We start from the raw sequence: 20701 nt of genomic DNA, 5'->3' as shown, positions 1-20701 counted from the left end.
AAATTACACCTTCGTTCCGTCCCGTCCCGTACCAAACGCACCCTATAGGATAACTAGGGGAGGAGGACAAGTGGCGAGCCACATGCTGAAAGAGGACGTGAGGGTAGCAGGGGACGATGAAACGATGTTGTACGTACACGTGTTTGCACTGGCGGGATGCACGAGCGACGAGTCATGAGATTGAAGGGGAAAGTTCGGATAAGCACGACACCTGTTTGCCCTCATTGGCTGCCTTCTAGCTACTACAAAGATTCTTTTTCTCTTCATTTCGTCTTCTAGGGTTTCATCATTGCATATCGCGATCGATCTCATCCAACTTGTTAGAAAAGTCTAATAAAGAACAGTGTATTGTCTAAACAATGTTTGTATTAAATCAAAAGATAATGAATAGTATAATCTAATGATTGTTACACGTTATGAATGGTGTCCCGAATTCAAATGTTTATCTCCAGATACAACTTGTAGCAAAAAATATTAATGCATAAAAGTAGAAAGTTTTTCTTTGAGTACTCAATCTAGTATTTAATTATCTTTAGCTTTATCTTTCATATTTTCTTAACGATAATGCTTATGTCTCTCCACGAGAATTTACTTGTTTCATCACGAGAATTTACTTGTTTTATCACTCACAATTAATGAACTATTACAATCCACATATCATAATTGAAATCATTCTTCTTTTTTTCATCATCTACAAATCATATATGAAAAACAATTATTCAATTTAGAGATCGTTTAGTTATCCAGATATGTTAAACTAATCAACTGTTTGGTAACTAGTAGTATTCTCATGATGAACGTTTCATTTGTTTTATGCATATAAATGGATGAAAGATCTCTAATTTAAATATAATTACTTACAAATATAATGACAAAGAGAAGAAACAGTTATGATTATGGTATTTGGATTCTAAAGTTTTGTTAAACATAAGTGGAAAAGGACAAGTAAGTCCCTCGGTGAGGAGCACAAGACCTAACAAATATCATGGTTGTACAAATTTTATAATCAAAACTGTTCAATTTCTTAATTTTTATTTGAAAATCACCATAAAAAATTATTCCAATCATATATTAATTAATCATCCAAATTTACATAACAAAAGGACGTGTGGGTTTAAAGTATCATATCCATAATGAATTATCTATTTATATGATACGTTTATATGAGTAAACATTCTTCAATTTAAGTGACTTTAGTACGTGTGATCTTTAATGAAACTTAATAAATTGAATGATTTCGATAAATTAAGCACGTTATTTGTAAATGAAAGAATATGTACATCCTCCTCATAGAGGGATGCAATTATTATCGTTTATACAATTTCGACTTTTGTTTTAAAAGCACACCGATCTTCTAATCACCATGCTTCGTGTCTGTGATAGTAGCTCAATTATTTGTACTACTCACAGTCGTCTATAACCCACACGCAATTTATTTGGCTCACATAATATTGTTATTACTAAGTATGAACAATTTTGATTATGAAATACGTTTAATAAAACTACGTTGATTTTTTGCGGAGGACAAGCACGTTCCCTCACATGTAAAACACAAGTACTATTCATTTTGAAAGGATAATGCTTGTGTTCTTCCAGGGGTACCTACTTATCTCCCATGTATAATTAACGTATATTTACTAGTTCAACTTTATAATTGGACGTTAATTTTCAATATCATTATCTAAAAATTATATTTGTCAATGATCAGTCACTTAAGAGAACATTTAGCAATTCATATACATCAACAAATAGATGACTCATCATGAGAACACTATTTGTTATCCAACTATCGATTAGTTGACACACATGAATAACTAAACCATCTCCAAATTAAATATTTTTTTATATATATAATCTTTAAATAATAATTAAGAATATAACAATTTCAATTACGAAGTTTGTTCGTTAGCGAAACACACGTACTGGAGATTCTGAAAATTAAGCTCACAATCAACAATAAATAATCTCCTAAACTGAATGAACATAATTAACATCAATTTGCAAAAACAAAAAAGAATATTAACATCACATCACAAATCACAATCGGCGAGAAACTGAGGATAAAATCACAATGTGAAGTTTGGACACAATCAATTATTAAATTTTAGGAATCATTGATACCTCCAAAGCAAAAGAGAAAACGCCAAAACAAATGGGCCACCACGCATAACTAAGTCACCACTTTTCTCCCAAAACCACTTCCCACTCACCCATAAACCACCGGTTTCACGAAACGCAGTATCACTTCCCACCTTTCACCTTTGCCTATAAATAAACGCCTTTGTCTCCTCAATACAACGCTGAAACCAACCTCTCAAAAGCACACATCGTCAAACAAAACGATCATCTCACCTTCAATTTTCAAGTTAAGAGATCTTTGTACAATGAATCAACTGAGTCGAGTGTGGATGGCGGCGAGCGTGGCCGTGGTGCAAGGCCCCGTCGACCATGGACATAAGTGGAAATCCGGCCTAAAATCCTTTCAGCTAAACCGGAGGCGATCATCTTTCGCTGGCGGCGACGCATCATCGGATCTCCGACCGTTATCCGGCGCAGTTGGATCGGATTTCTCCGGAGTGTTGGAGAATTGCGAGGAGAGACGGAACCACGCGGACGAGTCTATCCAAAAAGTCATGTACTTGAACTGTTGGGGTCAGGGCTAAGGTCGCCGGAGATCGGAATTTTTCCGGCGGAAAAAAGTTAAGAGAGTTGATCGGGACTCGGGAGTTGCTCCGTTGACGAGCGTCATGGAAACAGATAGTTGAAACGGACAACTCAATTATTGAGTTAACTCGGATGGAATCATTTATGTAAATTGTACAAAATTGTGGAGATAAAATGAAAACCATGAATAAGAGAACGGTTTTGGTATTTCAATTTATTGTGTTTATTATTTACTAAAATGAAAGTAAAATTAGGAACTGAATTAGTTTAAATACGCCACTCCATTGGACATCTGGGAATGAAATTAGGCGGCTCGATCAAAATAAATTGACTATTTTAACTATATAGTAATGGATTATTTTACAAGTTATTCTAATTCGAATGAACTATACGTTTTATGATCCATTAAAATACGTTTAGTTTTACGAATATATTTTTTCTGATCATTTCTGATAGTATAGAGTGCTTGGCATTTTTAATTTTTTGAGCTAGTATAGACTGTTTGACATTTTTAATTTTCTGAGCTTTATCGCCGTTTCTAATGGACTAGTACACATTCATTGGAGTACGTATATGTTTCTGTTTTACGAACATATTTTTTCTGAGCATTTTTTATATTTTTAATTTTTTGAGCTTTAGCTCCGATTAGCAAAATACCAGAAATTTTTTCTATTTTGTCATTTTTAATTTTTTGAGTTTTATCTCCGAGTACAAGAAAAAATTTCAAATTATAAATCGAGAATGAAATCAATAGGGATACTTGGTTACAAATTAGACACTATTAAAATTGTGCAAAGAATGCATAAACATCCCCAAATTATCAACGACAGAAGAAAAAGTTTATTTAAGAGTAGCACTAACAAATCTTCACTTCTTAATTTGTCTTCACCTTTTGATTCTCAGATCATTAAAATCAGCTACTTTGATATTTGAGAATCGTATAGAAAGAAAGAATACGAAACACCGTTACTTGTGTGCTTTAGTTGCTTCCAATACCCCTACATAATATTTTTAGGCAATTATCTTTCATATGGAGACATTTTTTTTTTTAACGCTTGGACAATTAAATTCACACTATGGGATTTAATTACTCATTTAGTATGTTGTCGAATAAACTAACCAAACCTAACCTAACCTATATATAGCTAGGATGCTATCACATAAAGAATGGAGATGATGAATATCATGTTAATTTTACTTAACCGAGTCACAGACTGAAGTTTAATCATGCAAAATTGATGGTGATCACTCATGTAACTTTATCAGTGTCCCCAAGTTATATAATTTACTTTCTTATTTTTTTAGGCATACTATCAAATAAACTATGAAAATACCAAAAAAATGTAAGACGGCTGGTAATTGTCTCATGCAACATTGATCCACAAAAGTATACCATGGCCTGCAATGAGCCCTTTTTCAATATTTTTTTTTTTTCATGCATGTGTTCTGCTCAATGTTAACCGAACCGGCCCTCTTGAACAATGTAGAAGCCGTCCCTCTTGAACCAAGAATCAAGTTTACAATGCTCCTAGCTCTCGATCACAAACTTTGTTTTGTGGGCTTTTCTCTATCTATAAATACACACTCCTGGCCACTCTCTAAAGCACAACCAACAGAGAAACCACAGTTTTTACTTAATACTAATCATAGAGATTAAGAAGGCAGAGATGGCTAAGGCTAACAACAAAATGGCAACAACTCTTAACTTGATTCTAGTGCTCTCTCTTGTCCTGATGATTTCCATTGCTGAGAGTAGACAGCTCGGCAGTAAGAATATTTATTCATATATGCTTGTTTTTCTTAGTTTCGTATATACATAAATATTAGTAAAAAAACTATATGAGTTCTCATATCTGATACATGCATTATTAATGTAGCAGTTGGATTCGGAGAGAAGGGAGATGTAGTTTGCGAGTCAGTTTATGGTGCTGAGGAGGGTGATACATGCGAATCTGTTATTCAAAAGTTCAAACTGACTTCTGATTCCTTCCTTTCTATCAACCCTAATCTCAACTGCGATAACTTCTTTGTGGGTCAATGGCTGTGTACCGAAGGGACTGTGAATTAAGCTGCAATTAATCGATTGATCGTGTTCAGTTGAGAGAATTAATTATATAATTGTATAAATAAAGAGGATGAGCTAGTTATACTCTAGCTTTCATGTCCTCTCTACGATTTCCTTTTCTCCAATATATAGTGTTGTTGCCTGTGATGATTTTGTTTCATCACCTTATATTATATATATCCATGGATTGACATGAATAGTGTTCCCCTCTTCTATATAAGAGTACTATAACGCAGAAAATTAATTCAACATCTCTAGTAGTATCCTTCCGTAAAAGCATCCCTTCCGTAAAAGCATCCCATCACAGGATGAAAAAGCATTAAACATAGGATCAAATTAGGTGTTGTCAGATGTAAACAATGATAATCAGTATCATGTGAATGCTATTACAATCATCATCTAAAAAATGCATGCAAGCATCCTATCTGAACAATATTCCTTAAATTAAGATCCCACCTTTTCATGTAAAAAAAATGAGAATAATGGGTAATATAGTTGTAGGAGACCAAGGTAGGTAGCACAGGGGTGCCACCTTGATATTACTTGTCAATCATGAAATATTATGTATAAAAAAAAAACCATCATTGTCACAAAATACTACAATGATAATATACACCAACGCTCGATGACTCCTTGGCTTATTTTAGCTATGCTCCCTGTAATCCTATTTTGATTTTATTTTGTTCACCTTAACTCAAAAGTCATCACTTTAATGTCTGAAACTTAAAATTTAGTCAGTGGACTCTCTCTTCTCCCAAAAACTTGTAGGTCACCTCCTAAAACATATGTGGGATCCAACGCCTATAAAGACTATGCTACATGTGCAATAAATTTAATTATAAATCTCCATGTTATGTTAACATTTAACAATAAGAGAATATAAGTTTAAAAGAAATTAAAGAGATGAAAAAAAAAATTGATTACCTTGGCGCACCTAAATCAAACCCACGTAAGAAATTAACAGATTTAAGGCAATGTGGAGCGAATTTTGAGTTTTATAAAGACGACTTTCAAGTTTCAGGGAGCAAAATGGAATCAAATCGAGTTCCAGGGAGCAAAGTGAAACGAACTTTGAGTTCCAGAAAATAAAGTGACGACTTTTAAGTTAGAAGGAGATTAAAATCGAGTTCCAGAAAGTGTAGATAAAAAATAAGGAAAACTAATGAAAATGACTTGAAAACTTTGAGTTTTAATGATAAGGACAAAATAAAGGGTAAATTGAATAGTACCAGGATTGACTTTTTAGTGTAAAAATGTGGTTTTTCGTTAAAGTGAATAGTACCGGATGTTTTTCGTTAAAGTTCCCTAAAAAATAAGCCTAAATCCTTCTTGTTGTAGGTCCTTTCAGAAAGAAAGATCTTAGCAAACAACAAGAAAATGAGACAAATGGGCGAGCAGGACATAGCAAATTATACAGAGGCAGCTAAGCCTGCCCAATGCGCAATATTCCTGAAACACACAACATGTTGTTCACGATCACAAAAACTGATTAAACAAAAATATAATTACTTTGGGAAACCAAAGCAAATACACTAGAAAATGGACGTTGGACAAGCCGGCTTCCAACTAGGCATACAATCTCGACCTATAAATATGGCTTTACACTCTCATCAAATCATCACCCAACGCACTAAACACACTTATTTTCTAAGACTAATATACAATCACATAATAAAGCAAAAATGGCTGTGGTTATATCTAACAAGTCCCTTAATTTGGTTCTCATGCTCTGCCTTTTTCTCATCATCTCCTTTGCTGAGGGCAAACAAATAGGCGACAGTAAGCTTTATGGTATTAGAATTTTAATTGTCCAATTATGAATGGTAATCACGTATCATCGTTTTTTGTAAAATAAATTGAAATGAAATCTTCTCATTTTTTAGGGAGTTGTTATTGGCACTCTAGCAAGTCATCAAGCAAACACCGTACCCTTGCCAATGTAAATTACAAAATGAGGGGAAAATGCAAATTGACATTTTAGGAGAGCTAATAACAATTTCTTTTGTGAGATTATATGGGATATTGATATGTTGCGTTTTGTGGTTGATTTTTGTTTTATGAATATTTGATGGTGTAGTTGGGTTTGGGGGTGTGAAAGCAACTCTAAGATGCCAAAAAGTTTATGGGGTAGAAGCTGGGGATACTTGCAATGGAATCATGGGCAAGTTCAAGCTGACTGCTCACTTCTTTGCAATCAACCCTAACATCAACTGCAACACCATATTTGTTGGTCAATGGCTTTGTATTGCTGGAACAACAAAATAAGCGCTGGGAGCCTGAAGAGGGGAGACTTCGAGTTCAACAAGAGAAAATAAATGCATGAATAAAAAGAGCACAAGCAAGCATCAATGTTATTTCCAGATTCCACTTTTTTTCTTCTTTTTTTTTTTAATAGTTTTTCACTTTTGATAAAGAAATAAATAAATAAGAAGAAATTGTTGGTGAATCGTGGCTTTCTAAAATTCATACAACCGACTCCACTAAATGGGTTAAAACATTGTTGTTTACACTAGAAGTATATTATGCTGCCAAATTTAGTAGTGTATGCTTGTAATTAAATAGGGCATTAAAGTAATTGATTGTATGATGAATAAGTCGAGCAGTGATTCATTAAGCATGCCCCAAATCCTCAGAGAGGACAGACCCCACCTTTGATAAGCGGGTAGCAAACCAACTTGACGTAGAAATATACTATGCGGACGTAAGTGTAGGCATCTAGCGATTTGATCAGTATCCACCATCCAATTTATTTATTTACTAGCCTTCTTGAACGTGCTCATGTGCATGCATAAGGCATTTTTTGAATCAAGGCGTGCTACGCACGATTTACACGTTTTAAATGTATTTATATGCGTAAATTGACAAAAGGAAAGTCAAATATTTGAAGTAAATGAATAATCTTAGATCATGCTAGAAGAAACCCTTCATAAACTAATTCAAGCAGCTGAATTCACATAATAAAATCGGTCTCTATAGAATTTACATTAAGAATAGAGAAAATAATATTTAATAAACAATTGATTGAATCACATTATTGCTAGCCCATTATGAGGTTAAGACCACCCCCTCTCTCTTAGTGTAGATAATATCGTTTGTTAAAAAAAAAAAAACAATCATTCGACAACTAATTTAATCACATTATTATTCGTGTGCGAAAGACCTTTTCTATAACCGGCATTACACGCATCTTAAGATGTTTTGAACGAGTTTAAAAATAGAGAAAATAATATTTAATAAACAACTGATTGGATCACATTATTGCTAGTCTATTGTGAGGCTAAACACACCACATCCCCCTTAGCGTAGATAATATCGTTTGTTAAAAAAAAAAAAAACCAATCATTTGACAACTAATTTAATGTAATTTAATCACATTATTATTCACATGCAAAAAACCTTTTTTTATAACTTTGACAACCCGTCCCTAATTTTACGTTTTTATTTATTTTTAAAATGTGAATTTACAAAAATGTCCTAGAGGCGAGGGTATTGACTTTCGTTGACCAACATATAATGAGACGTACGAAATATTCTTTTAGTGTATTCTTGAAGTACTCAACGATACGAACGCGTAGGCGAAAGCGGAATCAAAATCAGATGTACGATTAAAGTTTTATAGAGCTACAAATCCAAAAGTATTTTGAAGGAATCACTATTTTAATTATAGTATACTATTTTATACTAATAAATTGGTATGCCACATGTGTGTGGTTGAGAAGGGAAAAGAAAGGAATCAAGGAGGAGGAGAAATAGAGGAGAAGGGATTGGGCATAATTGCCCAATCGGAAGAGAAGAGAGGGAGATGAGGAACAAATCAGGAGATGAGGGATGAGAGTCTGACCCATCAGACAAAGGGTCAGGAGGGAAAGGAGAGAGTGGGAGATGCAGTCAACCCAGATCCACCTTGACCTGTTTCCCGTGTGCAACCCGGCCGACTTCCACCATGTTTTCCGACACCTTTTTAGGCGGTTTTTTCTAGCGATTCACAGTTACCCACCACCTGGAAGTCACTCAATATCAACACCTCTTCCATTTCCAACCAAAACCCAGTTCCTTTAACCCCCGATTTGAGGAGAACGAAACCATCGAACTCGTGGGGGTTCCGAATGAGTCATGGCGAGAACCACCATTTGTGAAATGATTCCCTCCAATTACCACCATCATTAGACTTCCCTTGAGGCCTAGAACAAAGCCCAAACAACTTTGGAGGCGGCGGAACACCGGAGAAGTCGAATCGAAAGCCACCAATTTCTAGGGTTCTGGTGGGTTCGTAACGATTTGAAGCTTTTCCCGGTCAAATTGGACTTGAACAAAGGTATAAAACTTGCTCTAATCATTGAGATATTCATTCTTGTAAAATTTGAGAATTTTTAGAAATAGTTGATTTTTCCGGCGAGTCAGGGAGGTCGACCGCCGTGTGCAGCGGTGCGTGGACCGAGGCACCCCTTGACCTTCCTAGGCTAAATTTGATACCCCAATTCTATATGTGAAGTCTGATTGATGAAATCTCATCGTTTGGACATAGTTTTGATAGAGACCACATTTGATCCTTATATGAATTGACGATCCGACTGTTGGATCATCACCAAACTTTAGTACATTATAATACATAATATTTGAGGATCTTAGAAACTTACGGATTGGGAATCTGACATATGGATCTTTCCGAATTGAGTTACGTAGGGTTATGGACCCTATCGCAGACCTTTTATCGACAATTGACTTTTGGTCAATGGGTTTCAAACCATTCTAGAACGTCCTTGGGGATGTGTTTATGTAAGTTACGTGTTCTATCGATAAGAATTCTGAGATGTGATTTGATAATTGTTCTAGGCGTTGATTGTTTGTGACCCTCGATATTTGTGCTAGAGAGTTGTAGCGCGGACCTCAGGTGAGTGGGTCTTTTCTTTTTTTATAGTATATATATATATATATATATATATATATATATATATATATATATATATATATATATATGGTTGATAGTTTCCACAAATTCTTTTGAATTGATTTATGTACTTCATGCCATTATTAAATTATGTTATGAGAAATGTTTGCACTATTGTGAAATACCAAGATGATCCTACGAGATGTGCAGGTAAGTTCAGGTAAGTTTATTATGTTGATTGGAGTTATTGCATCATTATGGCATGCTTATACTCATATAGTTCACTCATCATTGCTGCACCCCGATGTTAGTGCTCCCGTCTTTGGCCAGGGCCAGTCTTCACGTGATTGTTCATCTCCCGCACCACATACTCACCTTAGATCCAAGTTAGGTGCTAGCCTATCGTATAAGTCGCATTAGGCGACTCCTACTCGTAGGCGACCCACGCATAGCTCTAGCTTTCACGTGATCGTAGCACTATAACGTATATTATCACACCTAGCTTGTCGTACAGGTCACACCAGGTGACTCTGACTCGTGTGTTAGCATAGATTGATGAGCAATAGGTGCAGTCATACAGGTCACATTAAGTGACTCCGACTTGCGTGCTATTATAAATTATTGAGCACATAATTATATTTATATTGCCATTGAGATATTCTGATGTGGCATATTTCTAGATTTATTGTTGGCATGCATTTGATTTCATACTTATACGTAGTATGATTTTCGGGAAACTATACTTGTTTTACAGCGATGGGTTACAATGTTTTCAGAAAGGTTTTTATAAAACTTTATTTTCAGGCCCACACACCCTTGTTTTTCGCCCCTCCTGGTTTTAGTAGCTGAGCTTTCTTATCGACGAGGATTCTTGGCAAATCTCAGTATAGGTGGCTACCTTTGAGGGTATAAGCCTTATTATAAATGGGTTCATTCCTGCTCACATCACACTCTTGTATTTAGGCACTTTTAGGTTTAAATTTATTCACATTTTCCACATCACTACATTTTATGGCTTCGTCACCTTCCTGGTGTCGGCCATCACAGCTCGATTCGGAGTCCTAGTGGACATTCCAGGTCGGGGTGTGTCAATAACCGGCATTACACGCCTCTTAAGATGTTTTGAACGTGTTTAAAAATAAAGAAAATAATATTTAATAAAAAACGGATTGAATCACATTATTGCTAGCCTGTTGTGAGGCTAAGTAAACCCCTCCTCCTTAGTATAAATAATATCGTTTGTTATAAGAAAAAACAATCATTTGACAACTAATTTAATCACATTATTATCCGCGTGAGAAAGACATTTTCTATAACCGGCATTACACGCCTCTTAAGATGTTTTGAATATGTTTAAAAATAGAGAAAATAATATTTAAAAAATAACTGATTAAATCACATTATTGCTAGCTCATTGTAAGACTAAGCCCACCCCCTTCCCCCTTAATGTAGATAATATCGTTTGTTAAAAAAAATCATTTGACAACTAATTTAATCACATTATTATCCGCGTGCGAAATACATTTTTTTATAACAGACATTACACACCTCTTAAGATGTTTTGAACTTATTTAAAAATAGAGAAATTGAATTACATTATTGCCAACCTATTGTGAGATACTAATTCAAAACAAAAACAAACAAACCACAAAAAAAAATTAATTATTAAAAAAAATACTGTTAAAATGATGAAAATGCCCCTACCTTATTTGATGCATTATTTTGGAATGCCTTTGAAGTTTTTTATCTTAGGGGCATTTTTGTCCAAATATTTTTGTGGTGACACCAAAATCACTATTCATCTTTTTCATTGGCTTTATATATAGATTTTCAAATCTACCATTTTATTTTGTAACAAGAGTATTTTAAAGTACTCTATAGAGGGCAAGTCGAACTTGGATGGCGGCGTAAGGGAGCGGGCACATAACTCTTGGCCGACTGATCTAACCCAAATTTGCAAATTTACTACAGTGGTCCAATAATTAAGAGCTCGAAAATTCAAATCTCTTTCCAAAAATAGTCAGCTTGGTTCACTTACAATACAGTCTCGGTGTTTAAAGCCATTGAAAAGTAATCACTGCAAATAGTGTTTCTTTGACAACAACTTGGAACCATTTTGTAACTACATACCGTGTAGGGCCCCAAAATCCCCTGATAAAAGATGAGGAAGCGGAAATGCCCGCCCGAAGGGTACAAAAAAAATTATACAAGCAACAAGGGCACTGTTAACAGCCCTTATGACGCCAAACAAATTGTTACAAAAGAAGAAAGATAACAAAGTTCCGCAACTGGCAACGAGACATCTCTGTAGGAGTACACAACTCACATGGCACCCGTACGAAGAGAAAGACGATCATAAAGATAAACCCAGGCTCCTCTGGTGTCCAAGATTATGCGACTTTATCTCCCATGAAGTATTCTGCTGTTGCTCCACAGGCAGGATGAAAGGTAGAGAGATCTCACGGATCATCAAGTCCCCACAAAATGGGCATTCGCTGGCCACTGCATCATCCAACTGCGACCGCAGCTGCCAACATGAAATACTCGGTTTAGCTTACTATACAGATCTTAATTTCATGAATCAATTAGAGATCAAATAAAAAACTATGTAATGAAGATACATTTGTAAAACTATCACCAGAAACTGCAAAGTTAAGTTGAAATCGTACATATGAAAATAGTTGATATCAAATAGAAACTTATCGAAAATGGCTAATAACCAAACAGAGAATAAATCAAATAAAATACGATGTAAAGCAAAAGAAGATCAAAATGCAGACCTTATCTACGGGGGCCATGCTTGTTATGGTTTCCTCAGTAAGGCTACCATTTGAATCCTTCCTAGCTTCCCCGTCAAGTAGAGTAAGCTGCTTCTGCAGATCCAATATATACTCTGCCTACAATACACAATAAAAAAATGGGGCCAGTTATAGAAAATTCCTGTTACTGAAATACATTTCATACCAAACAAAAACATTAATTCAACTGGCACAAGCATCATCTAGCCCAAAGTATTTCTTACACTTCAACTACTTGGGCGCACATTGTAAAGCTTTTGCAGAATACTATGTTATTACGAGCTGATAATGATAAAAGAGAAGAAAACAGAAAACAATACTTCAACTTACTTGAGCTTCATTTGTACTACGTGTGACGTGGGCAATCAGGCATTCGGCATGGAAGGCATGTCCGCATGGAAACACATAGAATGGAGCCATTTGGCCTACGGATGCATAGCCTCTAGCCAACTGATACTCCCTACCCACAGTTAAAATCTTACGCCGACAAACCTGATAGAAGAAGAAAAAGAAAAGCAAGTATTGGAAAAAGAAATGAAAGTATGAGCAAATCCAATTTAACTTGAAACTACAACATCAACATGAGCAATACCCCGCATTCTTCATCACGATCAATCACAGCATATCTTTGAGCAAGTGCACTAATGTCATTTCTAATGTTATCGGCACCATGTGTTGCATCATTCATCTCTTGCTTCAGTTCTTCAATTTGATTGTTGTAATCCTCTAATGACGAGCAAATTGCCTCCTACATACATACAGATTCAGTTCAAAATCCAACGTGCTGAAAACTAATAGTTCCAACAGCACCACACAAGTAAATATTCTGAAAACCACTTCATAATGGAAATCTAATATATAAACAACCACTATAGCAATTGACAAAGAGGCAACCTAAAGGGGAAACAAATAAAGCTATATAATCATATTCACAGTAACCAGAACACAATAAAACATGTTTCCATGCATGCAAATAAATTCACAATTCAACATCACAAATCATATGTAAAGTGGCCAACAAAAACAAAATCGGAAAAAATCACTTCTGGCGGAAAAGAAGAAAGCTTGAAACTTCGCAAAAGACTTGAATCATTATAAACATTACAAACCATGACAAAGCAGAAGGGTATGATAGTTCTACCTTGAAGTCATCAATGAGGGCAAAGTCCGGAAAGAATGGTAATATATCCTCTATCTTTAAAAGGCCATCAGTTTCCTTAAGAAATGCTATTGCCTTCCGAATGTTCTCCCTTTTAGCTCCCTTTTCCTGTTCTATAACATGCTTCGCAACCATGAGCCAAAGCTTCTTTCTCAGGTCCTCATCATCTTCAACCTTGTCAGCCTCAGCCATAGCAAGCTCAGGATCAACCTTAAGGCACCAAAAGAACAAGTTATGAAACAATAGGATAAAACCATTTCAACTTACAATTATATAACCGTAAAAGAATTAGGTAACAATTAGATTTTCCTGGGTTCCACTGGAGAAGAGAATATTAGGTGGAGGTGATTGTTCCTATTCCCATTGAGTTGGAGAAACAAGATACACGGAATTTATAACTACTTCAACATTCAGATAACCTCAATCTTAACTATCCCAATGGCAGCACATGTCGTAAAGGTAGTTCTAACAAATAAATAAACCAGAGAGGACCCTTGGTATCCAAAAACGAGAACATTATGTAAATTGAAATCCTTTTGCTACAAGTAGAACAATATATAGATTGGGGCAATAATAGTTGAATCGCAAAAACATAGCCTCAAACTATACCTGCAGGGCAAGAGCAACTGCTTCTTCATGCATGGACATCATACTATATATATGAACACAGGCACGCATTCGCTTTTCCTTGAGGCAAAGGCGTAAAGCATACTTGGGATCATAGAAGAACTCTGGGCCAATTTCCCGTCCTTTTCCAAACTTGAATTGAAGGAAACGCAAAAGTGCACCGTCGTCTTCCTGTAAATTATTGTGAAAGCAATGAAACGCATTCATATATAGATATGGCTACAAGGCAAAGAAATTCTCGCATACATATAATTTCATCTGAAATAAACCGAGGGGAAAGTAAGAGATATGGCTATAAGCCTAAAATTCACTTTTAAACTCAGGATGTGATTTTTCTGCAAATTTCAAGCTACAAAATATTTTCCTACTTTCGAGTTGTGGAAACAGCCTCCTTGCAAAGCAAGGGTAAGGTTGCATACGATAAACGTTTTGAACCCCCCAACCCTCGCAAAGCGGGGACATCACAGTTTTTAAAAGATGTATATAATAATTAATAATGTAAGTATGTATGTATGTATGTGTATACGCCTGTAAACCAAGATCATACTAAAATCATATCAAATTCTTCAAGAAATCAACCTGTTTGGCATATAGTGATAATAGCAAGTTGTGAACACCAGGATCCTCATTATGCAAACGATGAACACAGTATTCCAAATATTTGATGACTTCGTGTGTTTCATTTCTGCATGTGATATAAAATAAATTAGTAGCAGTAAGAAAGAAGAGTAAAGCTTTAAATTTTAAATGCATCATTAACTAAAGTATAAAATACTTCAGTGACCAAAGTATAAAATACACCATGGGAACCTAATATGTCATGCGAGAGGAGGGGTACATGTATTCAAAGAAGGCATTGCAATACGCTACTTCTCACAATGAATTAGAAATTTCAAGTGTTATGTCTAAATCAACAAATAAAATATAGTGGATATGTGCTCTTTTTGTGTTAAGGGAAATTGATTAGTATCTAAAGAGCCTTATCCAGATCTTCAATTCATAATTGCAATTTCTAGTCCAGTATGAACATGAGATAATACCTTGCATGTGGTTCACTTGAATAACGCATCATTGCAGGAATGAGTTTCCTTGGATTGAGGTTGTTTGTAGTCATCCATGACTCCACAGCTTCATATGCATCAAGCATGATTAGGTCTGGTGCAAACTTGTACTGCAAGTGAAGGATTGCATAATTTGATAAAATAAAACACATATATACTAATAATATTATAACACATAAACACTTGAGAACATCTGGAACCTGTTTGGGAAAAATTTCAAACACCAAACCAGAGAACATAACCCATACCTGAAGATCTATAGGAACAGTAGGTTTTTGGAGCACCTCCAATGCTTTCTTTGCCTCTCCTTGCTAATGTGCATTCAGTCAATGTAAATCAAGCATGACTAGAAGGACATTTATAAAAAATAAAAAAATAAAAAACTAAAAGAAACCATGGAAGTAGCAAAACAGGTGATAATGACAAGAATCTGAAACCAAATAAGAAATAAATTGGAAGCATAAAGCACCTGAATATAATGGTGGACTACAATTTCATACTGTTCCTTCAGACTAGCAAAAAAAACCAATTCTTCGACTCGGCCATAACTGCAGCATGTAGCCAGAGGATCCTTTGTTTTAGTATTCTTTCAACTATAATATAATCTAAAGAGAAAGACCCACCAAGTACCTAATGGCACAGATCTTTCACAATAATCTAATTGTAGATGATAATATTTAAAAATGACATTTTCTTCTGCTGATACATTTAAACAACATGATATTAGCATATGGGATTCCACAGCTGTATAAGAATTTAAAAAGAATGGTGCGAGATGAACAATTCAAAGAAAATTCAATGACAATTACCTTTCTAAAAGTCTCATGGTAGTTGCCTCATCCAAAACATCCTTGGAGTCACTAAGAAATGCACGAAACTCTTTAATGATCAAGTGATACTCTGAATTACGATTATCCACTGCAGTATCATCTTCCAACAGTAGACGATTTATCTACAATGAAAAACAACATATTAGTGATGGCTTCGTAACTTCAGGTAAAAGGAAACTTTCAACGTCTACATTATTCTATTTTAAGTGTGCATAAACTGACGACAGTGTCAAAAGGAAGATGTTCTCAGATTTTATCTTAAGCAGAATGCATCGTCATTAATTATCCTTCTTGCCCTTTGATATGCATTAAGAAAAAAGAATGCAACATTTACAAGCTATCCAGTATAAGGCAGGAGAGGTAAGAAAAAAAAAAACTAGTTCTTTATCCAAGAGCTAAGTAAGACCTTATCCAAGTACAGTTCAGTTGCCCATGTCGAAATCATTGTTACTTGGCATTTGTCATCCACTGCAAGGCTATCAAGTTTCCACAATAGAAAGGTTCTTAAAGCATCCTGCAAGCATGCCAAGTAAAATAAAAAATGCATAAGAATTTAATACCAAATCAAAAACACAGACGGTGCAAGGAACATTTTGCAAGTACCTGTTCATTTACAGTGATAAACTTCAAAGTGATCTCCTCGAATGACAATATGTAATTAATCTGCAAGACAATCCCATAATTTAATAAATGAGCTGTAACAAGTTATAATAACTAGAAATAAATCAAAACAATCATAGAGAAGTGGCAGGAAAATCATTGTTATTATGCTTCTACCATATTAAATCACTAATTCAGTTACTCTCAGCATCCATCAAATATGAGACCTGGGTGATCAGACTGTGATAGAATGGAAAGGGTAGCCAATTTCAATTTAACGATATTAGTAATGTAGTTGTTCACTGAAAAGATATTAACTGGTAATTTCTTAGATATTGCCTTACAATATGAGAAACATCAAGACAAAAACAATGTGTACTTTATAGTTTAATAGCTACCACACAATATCTCAGTAAGTGAAGCATATTCCTAAATGTAATCCATGTGACTGCACAATTAGAAGTACGTTCAAATCTAGTATAAATATAACCAAAACCGAAAAATCGAGGCAATAAGATTAGATAAGAATCATATTATCATTAATAAACAACAAATGGCCTGCTGCACCTATAGCCATTATTGCAATAAATATATGGGAAAACAGATCAAGGAAATAGAGAATTCACTTTTGCATAGAATGATGCTGCTCTAAGATAATCCTTGGCGGAAAATGCAGCTTCAGCCTGCAAATCAAATTACTTCGTTACTGACTACCCAGGTAAATACAAGATTGAGAAGACACATATACAACCAGTAACGCAATAATCTTCACATTTTTTTAATTAAGTGCCATAGTGAGAATGAATTACAATAAGCGACAATGAGTATAACCATCACTTAGATACGACCTGCACCAAATATACTTGGTCCCTCTGAAGTGGGTCGCGGCAATTTGCCAAAGCAGCTGCATACTCCTTCATGTCCAGGTAAACTTTCCACATGTCTCGGCCTTCATCATTAACAGACACCTACATTATGTTCTCAAATTCAGCAGTACGGACAACTTTACTGTCTGATGGAAAATGAACTAAATTCAGAAAATATTTAGGCAATTGAAGATGCAAACCTGAAATACAGAGTTTTGATCATATGCATAGAACAACCCAGCAGTGGCATCACTACACAATCCAGTGACACCCCTTGAAACTGCTTCGGGTGTTTGCTCAAACTGAAGCTCCTCAATAGTTTGCTCACTTATTCTATTTACGACCTACAAAAGAATTACACTCATAATGGAAGCTAAAAAGGGGGCAGGTACAGTATTCAGCAGTATTCTGTGAATAATAAAAGAATCACATATCTAATGCATTTAACCTAATGCTTAGCACCAGCAGCAGTTCATAACATGATACTCAACAGGGACATAGAGATAACAGCACTGAGAAGAAAAAAGTTATTCAGAGAATTAAAATGTGAATACCTTAACCCTATTCCCGATAAGAAGCAAGAAATGAAATTCTGAAACTGCCATAGAACTGGGTTTCACCGCTTCAGAACCCCCACTCAAAGTTGAATAGTTCAAAAGAGCCTTGTTCTCCACAAAATTTTCATCTCCATCAGGATAACTGCAAAAGAGATAAATTAGGGGAAGGTTATATGCTAACAATCATTAAATATTAAATATATCAAGGAATGCTATTAACAAGTTTCACAATGTCAACCATAAAACTACTCAGTAGAAGACAGAATGATCAGAATCTAGACAGACAATGCCATCAGAAAAGAAGGAAGAACAGAAGAATGTTATCTTGTACCTATGTTGTGCACCAAAATTTAAACCACCATGATATATACCAGCACCAGAAAGCCATGCAAAATGTATTGCTCTTCTTTGCTTGATATAGAAATGCAGTTCACTGAAAGATGACAAAGTGAAACCAGAAAGCTCAACAAGAATGACAGGAAACAGTACATCAACAATTTTGCAAATCAAAGGTAACAGTTTATTTAATAAAAGGAAAAATGATTCCCAAAAAATAAAAGGGAAAAAAATAGGGAATATTTTTATCCCATTTTGAAAATAATTTTAGTAGTGTCAACATAAACACTTGCCTGTTAGGAATTTCACCAGGAAGTTCCATGAAATGCACTGTTTGTTCCGAGTAACTAGCAAAAACAGTCTAGAAACGCAGAATATTCAGGTTATGAGAATTGTAACAGCAACAAATATATTGTCACTGGAAATGACAATTTCACTAGGCATGGAAGAAAACTTACTTCCAGTGATCCAATACCAGTAAAAGAATAGAGTCTTGTAGGAGTTACAGCCATTACATAGTATCTAGTCCCACTGAGAATGGTTGCCGTTTCCATCTGCACACAAAGAATGAGATCAAGATCATGATGCGTAGAGTTGCAAATTGGTAACTGTCAAATCAATTCTCTATTAGAGAAAGTGATCAAAGATTACCTGCAAACTCATGAAAGCCTCAGGAAGTTCTAATAATTCGAACAAAAACTTTACGTATTTCTCCTTCTTATCCTTCTCGTCAGCTGCCATTTCATAAAGTTGGCCGTTGTCTGTACCGAGAATGACTTCCTTTGTTGAAGCTGAGATTTTTACGAACAAAATCACACACAATAGCTCAAATGAGTCAATATGCACAAACCCTCCATCCAAATGCAATGGGGGAAAATAGTCAATGGACTGACAAATTACCTTCTGTAATCTGTTGTCTGTTCCAGGCAACGGCATTCATAACAAGACCCTTTAGCTTGGTTAAAAGACGGGGCTTGGTCCATTTTGCATGAGTATAGAACGTGTCAGCACCCCCACTCCCAACAATGGTGGCAATGCAGTGGCTCCCTCCAGGATCAACAAAAACTCTATGGATGGATTGCTCCCCAGGACGACCCACCGAGAGATCAATATCTATAGCTCAAATAAACAACAACCATCAAGCATTGTTTGATCATACCATACACAAAATAGAAAGCAAAACAATCTAGTCAACCGAATTCGACAACGGGTCTCTTAGCAACTAAAGCAAAACACTGTTCTAATCACCTCAATCAATCAAGTAAATTGCTACTAATCATATCCTATCTAGCTAATTACGCTAAACACTATCACTAAGCATATAAGCTCGGATCAAAATCCGAAATTTGACAGGAATTCAAGACTTTCTCTGCAAAAAAAAATTAAATAAAAAAATCACTAATTTGAGATGAAGGTCTAGAATTTCACGTCAATTACAAAAGATTGAATTCTAAATTCTCATCAAATGAAAAAATTGTGAATTGGCAAAGAATTGAAAGTACCAAACGAAAGGATTGGATAAGAGTAACGTACCAAACGAATCGCCGACGCCGAAATCGTGTCGAATGATCCAACCTTTACTGGTTCCGAGCAAAATGACGTCGTTTCCGGCAGCCATACAGGTGATATTTCCGCGCCCCTTGGCCGCATATCGTTCCAGAAGATCCACCGTGAACACCTGCCTCCCTGAATCCATCTTCGAATCCAATTCCGGGATAATTTAGTCCGAAATCTTTATCCAGGCGTACAAACAGCCCCCCTAACGGATCACTGGAAGAAGAAGCTGAAGTTAGCACGAGTTTTGGAGTTGCAGAGGGCCAAGTGCCGCTGATCGGAACGGTCCAGCGTCTACCTGGATCCTCTGCCTTACCGGCCTAGTACCGGATTGTACAATGCTTTTAATCTGGACCGTCCATTAAAATCCATGATCCACATTATGCCACGTCGTATGTTTTTTTTTTTATTATACAAAATTTACGTTAAGGGTTTGTCAAAAAAAAGTATATTAAAAAGTAGAAAAATTTAGTAGACAAAAAAACAGATGAGCAAATGAACCTGGAGAGTGTCGATGTTGAGGACAAGTTGTTGAACATGGAATAATCCAGATAATAGATTGACTGCGCCACAAGTCATCGCCTTGCTAATACTATTATCTCGAACCAAAAAATCAATATCAGATGTTCTCAAGGCAGTTGAGATTGGGGTCAGATATTTCACAATTGTAAGGTGATTAAGATTCCAACGAAACGT

General features: G+C 35.5%; 1 protein-coding gene and 1 long non-coding RNA gene across 2 annotated transcripts; one reads left to right on the top strand and one right to left on the bottom strand.

Annotated features, from left to right (window-relative positions):
- The first annotated feature begins 4287 nt into the window (after window positions 1-4287).
- LOC139193579 (uncharacterized) lies at window positions 4288-4926 on the top strand. Its single transcript, XR_011577836.1, has 2 exons — window positions 4288-4431; window positions 4542-4926. It is a non-coding gene; the product is annotated as an uncharacterized lncRNA (long non-coding RNA).
- A 6673-nt stretch (window positions 4927-11599) lies between these two features.
- Window positions 11600-20333, bottom strand: LOC103404904 (vacuolar sorting protein 18-like). Its single transcript, XM_029097204.2, has 23 exons — window positions 19985-20333; window positions 19352-19564; window positions 19103-19242; window positions 18910-19005; window positions 18745-18812; window positions 18447-18548; window positions 18113-18257; window positions 17759-17902; window positions 17541-17660; window positions 17319-17375; window positions 16696-16755; window positions 16499-16606; window positions 16072-16214; window positions 15732-15810; window positions 15511-15573; window positions 15242-15372; window positions 14781-14886; window positions 14184-14372; window positions 13557-13784; window positions 13008-13163; window positions 12746-12907; window positions 12398-12514; window positions 11600-12144 (listed from the first exon to the last, which is right to left on the bottom strand). The coding sequence occupies exons 1-23, from the start codon at window positions 20145-20147 to the stop codon at window positions 11971-11973; spliced, it is 2964 nt and encodes a 987-aa protein (XP_028953037.2). The 5' UTR covers window positions 20148-20333; the 3' UTR covers window positions 11600-11970.
- Window positions 20334-20701: the final 368 nt, after the last annotated feature.

Source organism: Malus domestica, chromosome 17, assembly GCF_042453785.1.
Source record: "Malus domestica chromosome 17, GDT2T_hap1".
In the NCBI taxonomy this organism is placed as follows: Eukaryota; Viridiplantae; Streptophyta; class Magnoliopsida; order Rosales; family Rosaceae; genus Malus; species Malus domestica.
This window is presented reverse-complemented; position numbering and strand designations above follow the sequence as displayed.